Source organism: Gobius niger (assembly GCF_951799975.1).
Source record: "Gobius niger genome assembly, chromosome: 8".
Classification (NCBI taxonomy): Eukaryota; Metazoa; Chordata; class Actinopteri; order Gobiiformes; family Gobiidae; genus Gobius; species Gobius niger.
Window position 1 is genome coordinate 36,465,712 of NC_136859.1, and position 15,782 is coordinate 36,481,493.

General features: G+C 45.2%; 3 protein-coding genes across 3 annotated transcripts in view; 2 read left to right on the forward strand and 1 right to left on the reverse strand.

The window, feature by feature from the left end:
• Positions 1-15,782, forward strand: part of rab5ab (RAB5A, member RAS oncogene family, b) — a 419,058-nt gene that overhangs the window by 338,162 nt on the left and 65,114 nt on the right. The window lies entirely within an intron of this gene.
• znf385d (zinc finger protein 385D) overlaps positions 1-15,782 on the reverse strand; it is a 465,630-nt gene that overhangs the window by 318,959 nt on the left and 130,889 nt on the right. The gene's annotated exons all lie outside the window — the stretch shown is intronic.
• On the forward strand, positions 8,797-13,890 carry nr1d2a (nuclear receptor subfamily 1, group D, member 2a). Its single transcript, XM_079560880.1, has 8 exons — positions 8,797-9,127; positions 11,068-11,292; positions 11,530-11,618; positions 11,797-11,941; positions 12,020-12,600; positions 12,676-12,861; positions 12,942-13,152; positions 13,237-13,890. Exons 1-8 carry the CDS (start codon positions 9,097-9,099, stop codon positions 13,434-13,436), a joined length of 1,668 nt encoding a protein of 555 aa, XP_079417006.1. The 5' UTR covers positions 8,797-9,096; the 3' UTR covers positions 13,437-13,890.

Consider the following 15,782-nt stretch of genomic DNA (forward strand, 5'->3'; position numbering starts at 1 on the left):
TCTGGCTACTCCCCATGCTTCCGCTTCAGGCATAGCCTCTAGAACCGCAGAATAGTCGGACCCACCTGGCCCCATAGACGTGCGGCCCCACACAATAATTTCACTTTTGGGTGGTACCTGAACTGGCCGACGGCCTGCGGGTCGAACGTAGCCCAAAAACCCATCTCCCGAGGGTGTTGCGATGGTCCTCTGGCACACAGCAAAAGCTTCCTGCCACGCCTGCCGGGACTTCCATTTCTGGGGGGGAAGAGCTTGTTTTTCCTGTTTAAAAACAGCATCCCAACATGCACCAATCACATTCATTCCAATGAGCAGCGGGTGAGTAGAGCAGTTGTCCTTGACAATCACGACACCTTTTTCTGGGATCTTTACACCTTCAACCTCAAAGTCCATTATTGCATAACCAGAGTATGGTATGTTAAGGCCATTTGCAGCCTTGAGAGTTAACACCAAGGGGGATGTACCTTTTTCAACTTGAGAAAAGTGTTGTTCGAAGACTTTTTGTTGAATTAGTGTGACTTGTGAGCCTGTGTCTAGTAACCCAGTCATTTTCACTCCACCAACACAAACTTCAATGGTTGGGCACTTTCCAACAAATTGGGTGGTGGCCCCCTGGTGGTTAGCTTCAGAAGCTGTCCCTACTGCTTGGGCCTCAGCAGCAGGGGAGGCTAGTTTAAAGGCGGCGCATTAGAGGCATTTCTACAAAATCTTTGCATATGGCCAGCTTGTTTACACTGCCTGCATATGGGTTTGCCATCTCTAGTCCATTCATTGGGACTACTCCGAGTTCTTTGTCTGGGTTGGTAGTGCATAGGAGGATGGTCTAGACCAGAGTGTTGCATGAGTGGCTTTATTTCATTTATGATTTCTTGAGCAAGTCCTTTCATCTGGTCCTTAACATCATTCAGAATTTCTTGTTTTAGGGCTTCCCTCCAGCTAGGTGTAGGCGGTGTGTGCTGCCGAGACTCACCAAAAGCAGCGGAGCAGGTTGTATCGATACTTCCTTGTCCACTCTGCTCCTGTTCCAAGAGTAGTGCCTCACGGTGTATGGCAGCAAAATCAAGGTCAGGGTTTCGGCGTACATATGTTCGGAGGGTTTGAGACAGTGGTCCTTCTCTAAGTCCCAGAAGCATTTGGTCCTGCAGATTGCTTTCGGAGGGTGCGTCATCAGGGCTGTGCCGCCGCAGCCTGCCATACAGTTCCCTTAAACGCAGAATGAAAGATTTAACAGACTCATTAGGTTTCTGGACACAACCAAAAAAACGAGACCTAAGCACAGCAACTGAAGTGTTGTCGCCATACAGGGATTCAAGGTGTGTAAAAATTTTAGCACTTGTGTCCCGCTCTCTAGCATCTAACACATTAATCTGTAACTTGGCTTCCCCAGCCAAAGCACCCGATAGAAGTTCAGTTTTTCTAAGTTCAGTCAGATCCTGGGCATTTAAAATGCCAGACATTTGCTCTTTCCAGTCCCCATATTTAATGTCACTGTTTGGCCCATGAAACTTTGGCAACCAAGGTGCACCGGGATATATTGGCATCATCATCATTTTAAAACAAGTATAAAACCTTTAAAAACAAAAAAAGTAAATGGTTGTTACACTGCTCGTGCTTGAGTCCTGCCGACAACAGCCAAAATGTAAGCTGCGCCCGAAAGCGACAACGCCACCTAGTATTTAAAAGAGGCTAGGAACTCTAAAACCAATTAAAACAAGGCAAGCAGTGTAATCAACCAAATACAGAGTTAAAAAGGTTTTTAAAAAATAATTTATTACAGGAACTAAAAACAACAGTGAATAATGATGCCAGAAAAATAAAACGTTAAAAATCTAAGAGTTCATTAAAAAATAAAATAAAAGAAGGACCCAAGCGGTAGTGAGGGGTGGGGGCGGCCAGCAGAGTTGTGGTTCAGTTCTCTTCCTCGGCGTCCCTGTAGGTAAACACGGCAAAGGCAGTGATGTGTCCTTTTAGGGCAGACGGCTCTAGAGCCAACACAATCAATCCGGCCAGAGTACTAGAGAGATACTTACACGCGGGGGCAGAGTTACTCTGCCCGCCTGCCGTGATCAGCGTCGTACTCTGGCTTCACTGGATGGTGGTGCGTGACTGGTCCTCCCGCTGGCGGAGCCGCTGTGGAGGACAAAACTCAGGGGCAGTCACTTGGCCCACACAGCTACCCACTTCAGGCAGCAGCTAACTTCAAAATACGCCAGAGTACTAGGGAGCGTTACTTACGCGCAGGGGCAGAGAAACTCTGCCCGCCTGCCGTGTTGCATGTCGTACTCTGGCTTCACTGCTGCTGCCGCTCCCGGTGCTGTTCCTGCTCTCCGCCGTCTCCGTGTCTCGCCCAAGCCAGCCGGTCCTTCCTCTCGTTACCCGCTTCTGCCTTTCAAATGGCCCAGTGTCCAATAAAAGCTCATTGTCCGCCACCAGCCGCCACGCTCATTGGATAAAAACTAGGTTAAAACAACCTGCCACAGGTGTGAGGGTCCCGGTGATTAAAAACAGGAAATAAAAAGCACAGCAACGCACCACGATAAAAACACTTCAAAATAAAAGCACACACAAACAATAAAATCAAATGTGCAAAATGCTGCGTGCAAATTTATCATCCTGTGACATTTTCAGCCCTGACCTGGAAGCGCTTCCTTTTTTTAAATTATATATATATATATTTTTTGTTTTTAAGCTGTTTTATAAACTAAAATCAGGCCATAAGGCACTACATTACAGAAGTTGTGCTCTTCCTGTTTGACACTATGACGTAAAAAACGTCAGAGTCACAACTCAGTGGTTTTCCAGCAGAGGCGGAGGATTACTGAGAGCTGCGTGAATGAAGCCAAAAACCACTCTGGGGTGTTTTTGATAAGGAAATAGCAAAACAACATGGCTACATCCAAAAAGTCGATTTTGCATGATATAGAACCTTTAAATTAGCGATATGAGAAATAACTTTGCAGCTTCAAAAACACAAAAATCGACAGCACGTCGGGGACAAAGCTTCTTCCTGTGTCGTTACTCAGTGGCATTGACAGCACCACCTACTGTTCCGGAGTGTGCGTCTCACATTTACAGTTTTTGCCTTCACTGAATGATAAGGTTTTACTGTTGCTCTGCTAATGTTTGCACAGTGGGTGTTCATTCATAGGAATCTGCACCACTTCCATAACACGCATGTACTATTGTAAAGGTTGTTCTTTCTCCATGAGCTTCATGAGGTCCTTGTCCCTGAAATGGTTTAACGTCTGTGAAGTCACAATCATTTCTGTGACGACATCGTGAAGCTCAAGGAGGAAATGTCCAAAGTGCAAAGCAGTAATCAAAGCAAAAGGCGGATATTTGGAAGAATTTATTACACTTTTTTTTTTTTTTATTAATTCCATATGACTTCACTCATAAATGAATGCCGCCTGTGAGAATCTACAGTGGAAATAGTCCTGATAAAAGATAAAACCAAAATAAAAGAGTTTCCAAACTTTTGACTAGTACTGTAGCAATTCATCAATCATAATTGTATCACACAGTGTTGGTAGGCTTCACGGTATTGGCGCCATCTGGTGGTGAAAAAGCATTACAGCAGTGAGTCTGAAAAAAGCGAACTGAACACTGACTGAGCTCATTTATTGTGGTTCAGAAATGTGAACCAAATCATCAGGATTGAGCTGTTTAAAGGGACTATACAGAGTTTAAAAATATTTAAATGAAGTATTTTCCTCCCCTCCATGTTCCTCCATGTCCTCATGTGTAGAATGAGCTCAGACCTGTTCACCACAACTGCCTCTAAAATCCTGCTCTGTCACTCAGAAAGCTGTTACTTTGGGTCAGAAGTGCCGTCATGCACGAGCTTAATATAGAAGCTGCAGTTACGCATAAGACCTGAGGTGGCAGTAGTGAGTATAACATGACTAACTTGCCCTTTTAACAGCTGAGAGCGATCACTGAGAAATAGGAAAACTGCTCTGGGTAATGAGAACAGAAACAAATGAACGAGAAGCATCAGTGATACAACCTTCTACAGATGAAGTCACTGATTTACTACAGGACAATAATGGGGCACAATATGTTTGTTTGTTTGTTTGTTTACCAGTGGATGTCAATGAACCGGGCACTCCTCCATACCGTATGGCAAGTGAGGTCAATGCATTCAACTACATGTATTTAAAAGAGGTTTAAACCATTCTCCAGACTTGTATCTACAGGCTTGGAACCATAAGTCTTACAATAAATGTTAATTTTTGAGGTTTTAATTGTGTGGAATTATTAAAATTGCAGGAAAATTACCATCTCTGGCGAAGTGTGGCAATAAAACAAGAAGCCTGAGGGCCACCAAAAATGTGTCTGAGGGCCGCACTTTGGACACCCCTGGTTTAAAGGTATAGTGATCTTAGTGTATGTAAACTTCTGACTTTGGAAAACAAAAACATTTCTAAAAAATGCAAATGTGTCTTTTTATGAAGTGTATGTAAACATATGGTTCCTGCTGTACATGGAGGAACACTGAATAAATGCAAATAACCCGTGTGTTTGTGAAGATAAGACACTTTATTTCCAGGTGAGCCTGACTGAAGGGGTAAAGCATGAGAGAGTGAGAATGAAATTTGAAAGTTCAGAGTCAAGTTCCTCCCCTGATTGGACCAGAGAGCGCGTTCTTTACACACATTCGTTTAAGTTAAGCTAAGCTAAGTTAGTAGGAGCAGTGAGCGGCCAGTGTGGGCTGGTGCTCGGTGACCCATCTCCATGATGCGGAGCCAGGCTGGAGGATTAACCTATTGCACGTGTTTGTTTCACCACCAACCTACACAGACACGGGGAGAACATGCAAACTCCACACAGAAAGGCCCCATCCAGGTGGGAATTGAACCCGGGACCTTTGAGTTGTGAGGCACGAGCGCTAACCTCTGCTCCACCATGCAGACTCTCACCTTTGTAAAACATGTAAACTCACGAACTATCACTTTAAGTCGAATTCCTCAACAAGCTTTACAGCAGAAGTTTGTAAAAATATCATGTGTTTTTTTAGAAAACATATTCAGCTGCACGTTTGGCTTTGCTTAACCTCTTGACCTCCACCTGAACTGATCACATTCTCCAGTTTAGCAACAAAAAACAGATTGTTTAAAGGTATAGTCATCTTAGTGTATGTAAACTTCTGACTTTGGAAAACAAAAACATTTCTAAAAAAAGATCTCTGATTCTTCTGGCATTTAGCAAATAGAGATCATTTCTACAATTCTACTTGACCTAAAAATAAAAATAAAAGTTAACTGTGGTTTCGTATAATGCATAAAAAAATGCAAATGTGTCTTTTTATGAAGTGTATGTAAACATATGGTTCCCGCTGTATAAGCAGGAACACTGAATAAATGCAAATAACCCGTGTGTTTGTGAAGATAAGACACTTTATTTCCAGGTGAAAGGTTTTGCCAAGAGGAGCCTGACTTAAGGGGTAAAGCGTGTGGTGTATGGCAATCACAAACACTAACACAGCTGGATTATTTCATGTGAATATGAGTTTTAAAAAAGACAGTCACAAACACACACGCACAGCTGGATTATTTCATGTGAATATGAGTTTTAAAAAAAGACAGTCAATGACCTGGAAACATGTGAAAAGCATCGTCTCTATGTATTCATCCCATCCTGTTGTGACCATGTTCTCCCTGAGCTGTGTGTTGTTGCTGCAGCTCGAACACCGACCACGCAGCTCTAAACGTGAGGAAGCCGAGCCTCAGCGTGTTTGTGTCGGAAAAAGAACAGCCCTCACCGTCCGCAGTCAGTGGCGTGGCCCAGACACGAGTTTACTGTACGAGCCTGTACGAGCTGCACGTTGTGCAGCAGCGGAGCCCCGCACGCAGGAGCCGCTGCACATCTACGACCGCGCCATCTGCCTGTGGAAGCGCCAACACGTGCACACATCTCCATTCCTACAAGTCTCTTTCACACAAGCCAGCACAGGCCAACCAGCCCATGAGGAAGGTTATGCACATGATGTCGTTACATTCTATGGAGAGTGTTGAATGATCACATTTATAATTTTGTTTGTTTAAATGGAGCCTTCCACCCTCACACAGATGAACAAGGAAGCCATTACTAACATTTGGCAAGATGCTTTTTGTCCTTTTTGTGGCATTTATATCATTTGAGACAAAGTTTAGTGGCCATTGAATGTGTATCTGACCCCACAAAAAGCAGAAACAGAAGTGAATTTGATGATGATTTCTAACGAACAGCTGAAAACATCTGGATCTTTCATATTTTGCGGTGACTGATATCAAAAATTATATATATAATATAATATATAATATAACAAACATGTCATCATAAATACACATTTTTCATCCTATTTGCACAATTTAACCTCTTAACTCCCATCTGAACCAAACGCATTCTCTCCGGTTCAGCTTTACCCAAATCTGAAAGCTTCTTGACTGGTGCTCACAGCCGACAGAGTAACGGTGCATTTGAAAGCTAAGACCGCGTTGTTATCGCGTCGTTGCTTTTTTGTTGCATTTTTATCACATTTTTGTCACATTTTTGTCACATTTTTGTCATATTTTTGTCACTTTTTTATCACTTTTTAGTCGCTTTTTTTATCACTTTTTTGTCACTTTTTTGTCACTTTTGTCGCTTTTTGTGTCACTTTTTTATCACATTTTTGTCACATTTTTGTCACTTTTTTATCACTTTTTTATCAGTTTTGTCACATTTTTGTCACTTTTTTATCACTTTTTTATCACTTTTTTGTCACTTTTTTGTCGCTTTTTTGTCGCTTTTTTTGTCACTTTTTTATCACATTTTTGTCACATTTTTGTCACTTTTTTGTCACATTTTTATCACATTTTTGTCCATTTTTTGTCCATTTTTTGTCCATTTTTTGTCCATTTTTTGTCACATTTTTGTCACATTTTTGTCACTTTTTTGTAACTGTTTTATTGCATATTTGCCATGTTTTGTTGCTTTTTAGTTACTTTTCTGACACATTATTGTCACATTTTTGTTGCATTTACGTCTCGTTTTCATCACTTATTTTCACTTTTAATAGAAATCAAACTTGTGATAATGCACTCGGTTCAGGTGGGAGTGAACAGGTTAGTGATGTTTTCTTTGAGTCATCTTTTAAATTGAAACAGTCTTTGTGCATTGGCTCCATGTCTGTAATCGGCCGTGTTTATTTATCTTAAAGGGATACTGCTTTTATCTGCCGTGTAAATATGCCAGAAACGACCAGAGGGCAAAGGTCGTCTCCGTCCGTCGTCCTGAGGCAGGTGACAATAAATAAGAAAAGGGGAAGTTAAGGCTAATAAAGTTTTCGTACTTTGGAGCCGCCGGAGCGGGGCACAGTGCAGCTCTCGGGCTCAACATGTGGAGCCTGGCTGGAGGAGTCACCTATTGTGCACGTTTTGGGTTGATGGGGAGACCGGAGGAAACCCATCCAGACATAGGGAGAGAAACATGCACACCCCAGCGTGCTAACCACCGGGATCCTGTTACAAGTCAATGGATTGTGCTAAAACTACAGACTCAAGTGTCATCGAATGGGTTTCAAACTGGCATTAAAGTGATAGTCCACAAGTTTGCAAAGTGAGGAGAGAGTGAGAATGATTCTTTACACACATTCTTTTAAGTTAAGCTAAGTGACGTTAGTAGGAGCACTGAGCGGCCAGTGTGGGCTTAGATGGATAAAATCTGACTTTTTCCACACAAACAGTATCGTATCCTACCGTGTCATTAGGCTTATGGAAATATTGTGATTTTAAATGTGTCGGGCTCGGTCTGACTCGGACACAAATATCTTAATGCTTGTCGGGCTCGGTTCGGATTTGATCACTGCTCTGTCGGACGAGGGCCGGGCTCAGACAGAAAAAAACGGCCTGATCCGCACTCTAATGCGGAGCCAGGCTGGAGGATTAACCTAATGCACGTGTTTGTTTTACCAACCTACACAGACACGGGGAGAACATGCAAACTCCACACAGAAAGGCCCCATCCAGGTGGGAATTGAACCCAGGACCTTTGAGTTGTGAGGCACGAGCGCTAACCTCTGCTCCACCATGCAGACTCTCACCTTTGTAAAACATGTAAACTTACGAACTCTCACTTTAAGTCGAATTCCTCAACAAGCTTTACAGCAGAAGTTTGTACAAATATATATATATCTTTTTTAGAAAACATATTCAGCTGCACGTTTGGCTTTGCTTAACCTCTTGACCCCCACCTGAACTGATCACATTCTCCAGTTTTAGCAACAAAAAAAGGGAAGAAAACGAGAATGTGAACAAAAAAGAGACAAACTTGTGATAAAAATGCAGCAAAAAGGCGACAAAAATGTAACAAAAGAGCGGCATGTTCGGTTTTGTAGGTCTTAGCTTTCAAATGCGGCATTACACTGGCCTATAGACAAAGAACAGAGGATGCATTGGGTGAGGGGTTAGATTGAATATCAACATTTCCCCACGTTTGAATGAATCCCATTTCATTCCAAACCCTGCCTTCCTCTGGCCACTGCTGTGAGGTGAATAAAAAGGACTGTTTTATTGATAAGTCAAAGGTCCATTTGTAACTTGTTTCTTGGCCTGTTCTCTGTGCCATGATACAGAGCTGCTGTCGTGGACCTGCGGCCGCTCCGCGCTGCAGTCCTCTGGCCCCGTTGTCTCTCCGCTGCAACGTGAGTCCTGTCGTCCTCCGTGTCCGTGTTACGTAGGCGCCGCTCGCTCCGCCCCCTGTTCGTCCTGAAAGTGTGTCACTGGGTTAAAGTGGCTCTACAGTCTATGCTCGGGCTGCGCGGGCTCAGGGGCGTGGCCAACAAATGGGTCACATGGGCGAAACCCACTATTGAGAACATTTAGTTCCTCTGACTAACCCGCAGTCAGTCAGTCAGTCAGTCAGTCAGTCACACACACGGAGCCTGTGCTTGGGGAGCGCCTCTCTGAACAGTCCTGTCCGCTGAGAGGGTCACAGCGCCTGGGATGAACTTGTGCTCTCTCTCCGCACCGACACTCGCTGTTTACTTGTAGCTTCGGCGGACACTCGGAGCCAGGACCACGTCGACGTCCAAGTGTCTTTGAAATCGATCTGTCTTTCCCTCCTCTGTCGGAGATGCCTGAGGACGTGGGGACAGCCAAAGCTGGTGAGTGCACTTCACTGTCACCTTCTGTTCAGGGCTTTAAAGTGCTGCGGAAGACACGCGCTTGTGCCATGGCACTCACGGTAATACCGCGGGCACGAGCGCGTCTTTGTCGTGGACCCTTTAAAACAGAGTCTCCGCGTGAGGGAAGCTTTTACATCCAACACCAAAAAGATATGTTTGCTTCCAAACTGACGTCAAGGCCTGAGCTGATGCTTTAAAGCCTCTAGATGTGCATGTGTTGGTGGGTGAGTTTGAGTTCATTTATTCCTAAAGTATTAGTATATTCCTACTGTAGAGTAGTTACAGTATATTCCTGTAAGGAATGTTTCTGCAGGACAATGTCCTCAAAGTGCGCCCTGCCGTGACATTTCCGCCCGTGTCAGTGTGGCTGTAGCGCGTGCGGATCGACACAACAACAGTGTGTTCCACTTCTCAGGGCGCACATGGACCGCGGCGCTTCGCCATGTGCCTCTGTGTACACGCGCCGAGGACGCACGCCTCTGATTGGCCCATGGGCGTGTCCCTCGTGCGCCTACGTCATGGGGGAAGTGCGCCGCCATTGGCCAGAGCGGGCCAGTGACGCGGCACGTTGTATAATTGCGTGCGTCCATGGAGCGCCTCGCGAGGCTCGCACTGCAGGGTCCACGTGAGGCCGCTCGCGCTGACCTACATTCTCCCGTTCGCTCCAAACCATGACAAGTCCACGTGTGGGCGGGCCGTGAACAGTCAGGGGGTTAGGTAATCAGCTGACAGAACATTCAGGATCCACATGCAGCTCTCTAGCAAACAACAAGACCAGAGACTTCACACACAGGGCAGGTTTCAGTCCGTTTCAGACTGAACTCTCTTTATTCACATCATAGCTGCAGATCTGAGTGAACAGAGTGTATGTTACCAGGCAGAACGCTGTTCACTCCAGTCACAGTTTTAACTCATTCACAGTTAGACCAACGTGACAGTGTCACATTTAGGCTGAATGACAAACACAAAGAAACAGGGCTGGGCACCTGAACACAAAGGGTCGAAAGACCTGTCCTTAGTTTGGAACAAAAAGAGAAAGAAAGTTGATCCAGCTCAAACAAATGCTGTGTAATGAAAATAAATATTTTTAATGGAAACATTAACATGATCTTTCTGCTTTATGGTTCTAGATAATGAATAATGTCAGAAAAGTATCATAAACAATCTTGTTAAAAGTATCTTGTTGTTTAAACGGTGTATTGCACTGTGTTAAAAAAGGTCAAGAAGAAGAAAAGTAAACAGCCTGCTGTTACAAACACTTGCCATTTAAAAAGAAAAGAGATGTATATAAAAAGTTGGAAATGCACTCAGAGAAGAAGAGTGAACAGCCAGTTACTTTCTGTTTTTTACCACCGTGTTGTTACACAGCCCGTGTCTGCTCTGAGAACACGGTGTCATTATGTAAGAGCAGGATTGACTCTGGGCTGGTGTTGTGTTGCTCCACTGCTTCACTGACCTGTCTGGAGTATGGTTCAGTCAGCAGAGCACACTCCCATAGCACAGAGACCCAGGAGTCTTATGTAACAATTGTTATTCAACCGGCAGCGATAAAGCGGGTCAATCCCAGCGGCCGCCCGACCAACCAGGAGCGACCTGAGGCGTGTCGTGTACGCGTGTAACTCGACACACAACTGCTCACATCAACAGGGTTTCAGGCGGGCGGGCGACAACCGGGCGAAAGATCGGATCTTAAGTACAAGGCAAAATCAGAACAAAGTTGGAACAGATTGAAATGACAGAGAAATACCTAACTTATATGCCATTTTAATGTTTAAATGAAACCCTCTCAAATGAAAATGAAAAGGTCTAAACCTGCAGACCTGAAGAACCCCTTCCCCCGCAGTTTGAGAACCACTGATGCATCACATTTGAACTAACTGTATCCCAGAGTTGTAACCGGAGCGTGTTCCTCTCTGCAGGGGGAGTGATCGCCTACATCTCCTCGGGCTCCAGTCCGGACGCCCGCATGAGCTCCAGTCCCGGAGGCGGGTACCTTTCGGCCTCCCCGCCCGCGCCCCGGCCCGCGCTGCCCAGTCGCGCCGTGGGGATGGTGGTGGACATCGCGCCACCGGCCAAAAGTGGACCGCAGCGCAGCCTGGACAAGGCCGGCCGCTCGGCTACATCCGCCAAGAGCAGCATCACAAGTGAGCACCCACACAACCCCCTCAACTGCAGACCAGACCAGCACATCTGATTCTTTACTTCTGATTTAGCAAAGGACATTTGTATATTCCAATATTACTGCTTCAGTCATATTCAGAACACACAACACAAACTCTTGTGAGAAACAATAATAAAATGAACAGAAATCTTAGGTTTCGGTCACACTCCCAAACATCAAGAACCCAGATTTAATATTCTACAATGTTTTGCCTCTACAGAAATCAACGGGATGGTGCTTCTGTGTAAAGTCTGCGGGGACGTGGCGTCGGGTTTCCACTATGGCGTTCATGCCTGCGAGGGCTGCAAGGTGAGTCTGTCATCCAGGAAGCGAATGATAAAGAAAATACAAATACAGCTGGACTCACTAATGAAAGGCCCCGACAGTTGCACTGGGCCTTTTAATTATTCAGTTCAACTGTTTTTGTCTTAATTTTTCTCCAATTGTGTTTACCAACTTTAACACATTGTATGTAAATGTGCGGCAGGGCTTCTTCAGGAGAAGTATCCAGCAGAATATTCAGTACAAGAAGTGTCTTAAGATGGAGAACTGCACCATCATGAGGATCAACAGGAACCGCTGCCAGCAGTGCCGCTTCAAGAAGTGTCTGGCGGTCGGCATGTCCCGAGATGGTGAGAGTTGACAGAGTGGTAAATAGAGAGAAACTCTGTTTAGCAAACGTGCTAAGTGGTTGGTTTTCCCTCCTGCAGCCGTGCGGTTCGGTCGTATCCCTAAGCGAGAGAAGCAGAGGATGCTGCTGGAGATGCAGAACGCCATGAACAACATGATGAGCTCCAACAGTCAGCTGCACAGCATGCTCCAAGGCCACCAGAGCCCCCTGCCCCTGGAGCCCAGCCCCTCCCCCTCCAACTCCTCCTCAGACTCTGCCTCCTGCTCTAGCCCCGCCTCCCCCCAGAGCACACCTGACTCTGAGTCTGTCATTTCCATGGACACCAACTCCAGCTCTGCCTCCTCGTGCGGCTCAGACAGTGGCGAGGATGAGCTGACGTCCAACAGGCAGCATCAGGACGCCTTCTCGTTTCACCAGCAGAGCTCTCCAGGCCCCGCCCCCTCAGACCACACCAACAGGAGCCTGGAGGAGCCGGACAGCTGGAACAGTTGGAACAACTCACAAGCCGCCTTCCAGCAGAGTCCCTACAGAGACAGCCAAGTCACTAACACAGCCTACAGAGACCAGCAGGTCTACCAGCAGCTCCACAGCGCCCCCAGCTGTGAGCCAACGTACGAGCATCTGCAGCCACACTGCCCTCAGAGCAGCCGCACCCACCTGGTGAGGACACACCCATTCAAACCTATCATTTATTACCTACCTGTTACTGACTTGTGTGTGTGCTCTGTTCTTCAGCTCTGTCCCATGAACACGTCGCCGTATGTCGACCCACACAAGACCAGTCAGGAGATCTGGGAGGAGTTCTCCATGAGCTTCACGCCCGCCGTGCGGGAGGTTGTAGAGTTTGCCAAAAGAATTCCAGGCTTCAGAGAACTCTCGGAGAGGGACCAAGTCAGCCTCCTGAAGGCAGGAACATTTGAGGTGATTTGAAGTCACATCAGTGCTCGCTCTGACTGCTGTGTTGGTGTTTACCCACTTAACGCTTTACTGTGGTTGTGCAGGTGCTGATGGTTCGCTTTGCCTCGCTCTTCAACATGGCGGAGCGCACAGTAACATTCCTCAGTGGGAAGCGATACAGCCTGGACCTGCTACGGTCGATTGGTGCTGGAGAACTACTGAACTCCATGTGTGAGTTCAGTGAAAAGCTGGCAGCTCTGCGCCTGGACGCAGAAGAGATGAGCCTGTTCACTGCTGTGGTGCTGGTTTCAGCAGGTGAGACTCCTTCACTGCAGCACCACACACACCTCAGTCTGATAGTACCATCCTGTTTCTAACGTTGGTCTGCTATTCCCTCAGATCGTTCAGGAATCCAAGACTTGAACTCGGTGGAGGCTCTGCAGGACAAACTGATCCGCGCACTGCGGAACCAGCTCATGCAGAACCACGGAGCAGACGCCGCCACCACCTTCACCAAACTCCTGCTCAAACTTCCTGAGCTACGTTCACTCAACAACATGCACTCAGAGGAACTGCTCTCGTTCAAGGTGCATCCATAAACTTCCTGTGTCCGACATCCACCTCAACCGGGACCTGCCTCCGCCCACTGTGTTGGACCAACCCCTCGGCGTGTTCGTAGAATGTATCCAGAGTCATTTTTCTGTCTTATTTGTGTTCACGGACCAGCGAGGTCTAAAGAGAGACTCACGTACTGTATTTATGGACAGACGGCTTTGGCTTTGTTGCATACGTCGAGGTTATAGTTTTTGTAAAGCCATTTCTCTTTCAGAGGAGGAGCATGCTTTGAGATCAGTTTCTTTTTTTCCTCAAAGCCATTGAAATGTAAAGTGTATTCTGAGAAGGGGTGCGACAATATATTGGTTTGGTTATATATTGCAATATTTTGCGTTACGATACGATACAACCGCATTCCGATATCAATTGATTCTGCCTTTTTAGAGGCCAGTAATTGTCCAGTCAGGTCAGTAGAGGGCAGCACCTGGACCAAACACTGTCACACAAATAAATGACTTCTTACCACATGATTTCCAAGAAGGTGAAGTTGTCGTGATACACCAGACCATCAATTTTAGAAAATCATTTGTTCACTTAATTAAGAAAACAACACACATGAAAACAATCACAGTATGGAGCATTTAGAAGTTTACCAAGTCACAATGTTTCTTTATGATATATCGTAGGTTGTGGTGAAATCGGTCATCACTGTATTGGTGTATCGCGATGCTGTTATCGTGAGCCCCGTATCGTATCGTATCGTGAGGTTCCCACCCCTAGTTCTGAGCGAATGAATGCTGACGTTCGCCTCACACCGTGTGTCGGTCCAGAGCTCAGACATCTCGCTGAAAGGCAAGCTATCAAAATGTATCACAAGTGACCGCTGCTACCGCATGGCTGTACGTACCGCGAACAAACTCACGTCCTCCCCCCCCCCCCCGGAGCTACGAGCGCTTGGCGTCCCTGGCGGGCGGTTCCTCGGGGGAGGAGCTTTTCACAAACACTACATTTGCACATATTCTCAAGCAGTAGATGTCACGTATCGCACTAGAGGCTCCTCCGGGTGTTGGCTGTATGTATGTTACCACACACTGAGTATTTTTAGTTTCTGTCATGCAACATGGTTTTATGACAAAGCTTTTTTTTTTTTATCTAAACTTGTGTGCTTTCAGAATGGCACTGAATTTTAAACTTGTTCGTCATCCATGTTTGAATCTGTTTCTTCTATCGGCAAAACTGCCAGATGTAAATATCTATATAAATATATACATATATATAAATATATATATAAAGTATGAATGATAGTAAAAATAAAAAACATGTGACAAATTATTGAATGGTGTTTTACTTTTATTGATGCCACATTTGTTCCCACACATACTCATCATTATGAAAACTAATTATATATTAGTCATATTTTCTATCGCATTCAGGAAACAAATAGTGCTACAGGTAAAAACGTACTGCATCAACTAGTACATTCTGAGTGACTAAACATCCCTGGTATGTCATTCAAAAATAGGCGTTCCTGGAAATAATTCAAAAGAAAAAGCAGTTGAGGCAATTTGAGCGCTGAAATGTGAGAATGAGCCCAGTGAAGCTGTTTGAGGAGGCTGCACCAGGATGTGTTAATGAAAACATAATTGATCAGAATATGGCCCTGTGTTTGAATGAGATGGCAGGTGACATGCACTTCCAGCAGAGGGAGCTATAGCACCATCTGCTGGATGGTGCTCAGAGGTGTGTAGGAACCAGGCAAACATCTGCAATAAAACACATGGCCATAGCAATGAATACGTTGAGACTGGCTCTTTAACTCAGTGCAATGTTATCAAAAGGAAACGCCGCTTATTTCCTTGATACTGTTTTGATCTATTCTTGTTTCATGACTCTTTGATAATTGTGACCTCACGTCATATCTGTTTTTTCAAATGTTACACAGACTTTAGCTCCATTTGTTCAGGGTTCAAATCATTCACTTCTATTTATATCAAAGATCTTATTTTCAAACAGTATTTCTGTACTTTTGAACATGACATGACCAATATTTATTGAACATGGGACAATGATGCAATGAGACTGGGACTGTAAACGATTTTCTTCTTTATGCTGACGATACTACACTGTTTGTTGCATCCCAACAGCTCCCTCTAATGGTGGAGAAAGTAAATGAAGATCTCCTGGACATTGCTAAGTGGGCTGAAACGTGGGGTATGCAATTTAATCCAAGCAAAACCAAAGCAATGTTTCTCTCCAAAATGCAAAATGCAAACATCGACATCAAATTCATGGGCTGTCCAGTCGAAATGGTTAATGAACATCTCCATCTAGGATTTTGGATTACAAGCAATCTCAAATTTGACAAACAAGTGGACTACGCCTGCCGAAAG

Bases quoted from the DNA above. Each gene is read 5' to 3' on its own strand.
- nr1d2a (XM_079560880.1), top strand. From the start codon at position 9,097: ATGCCTGAGGACGTGGGGACAGCCAAAGCTG. The intron at 11,293-11,529 runs GTGAGCACCCAC...TTGCCTCTACAG, and splicing joins CGCCAAGAGCAGCATCACAA to AAATCAACGGGATGGTGCTT. The intron at 11,942-12,019 runs GTGAGAGTTGAC...TCCCTCCTGCAG, and splicing joins GGTCGGCATGTCCCGAGATG to CCGTGCGGTTCGGTCGTATC.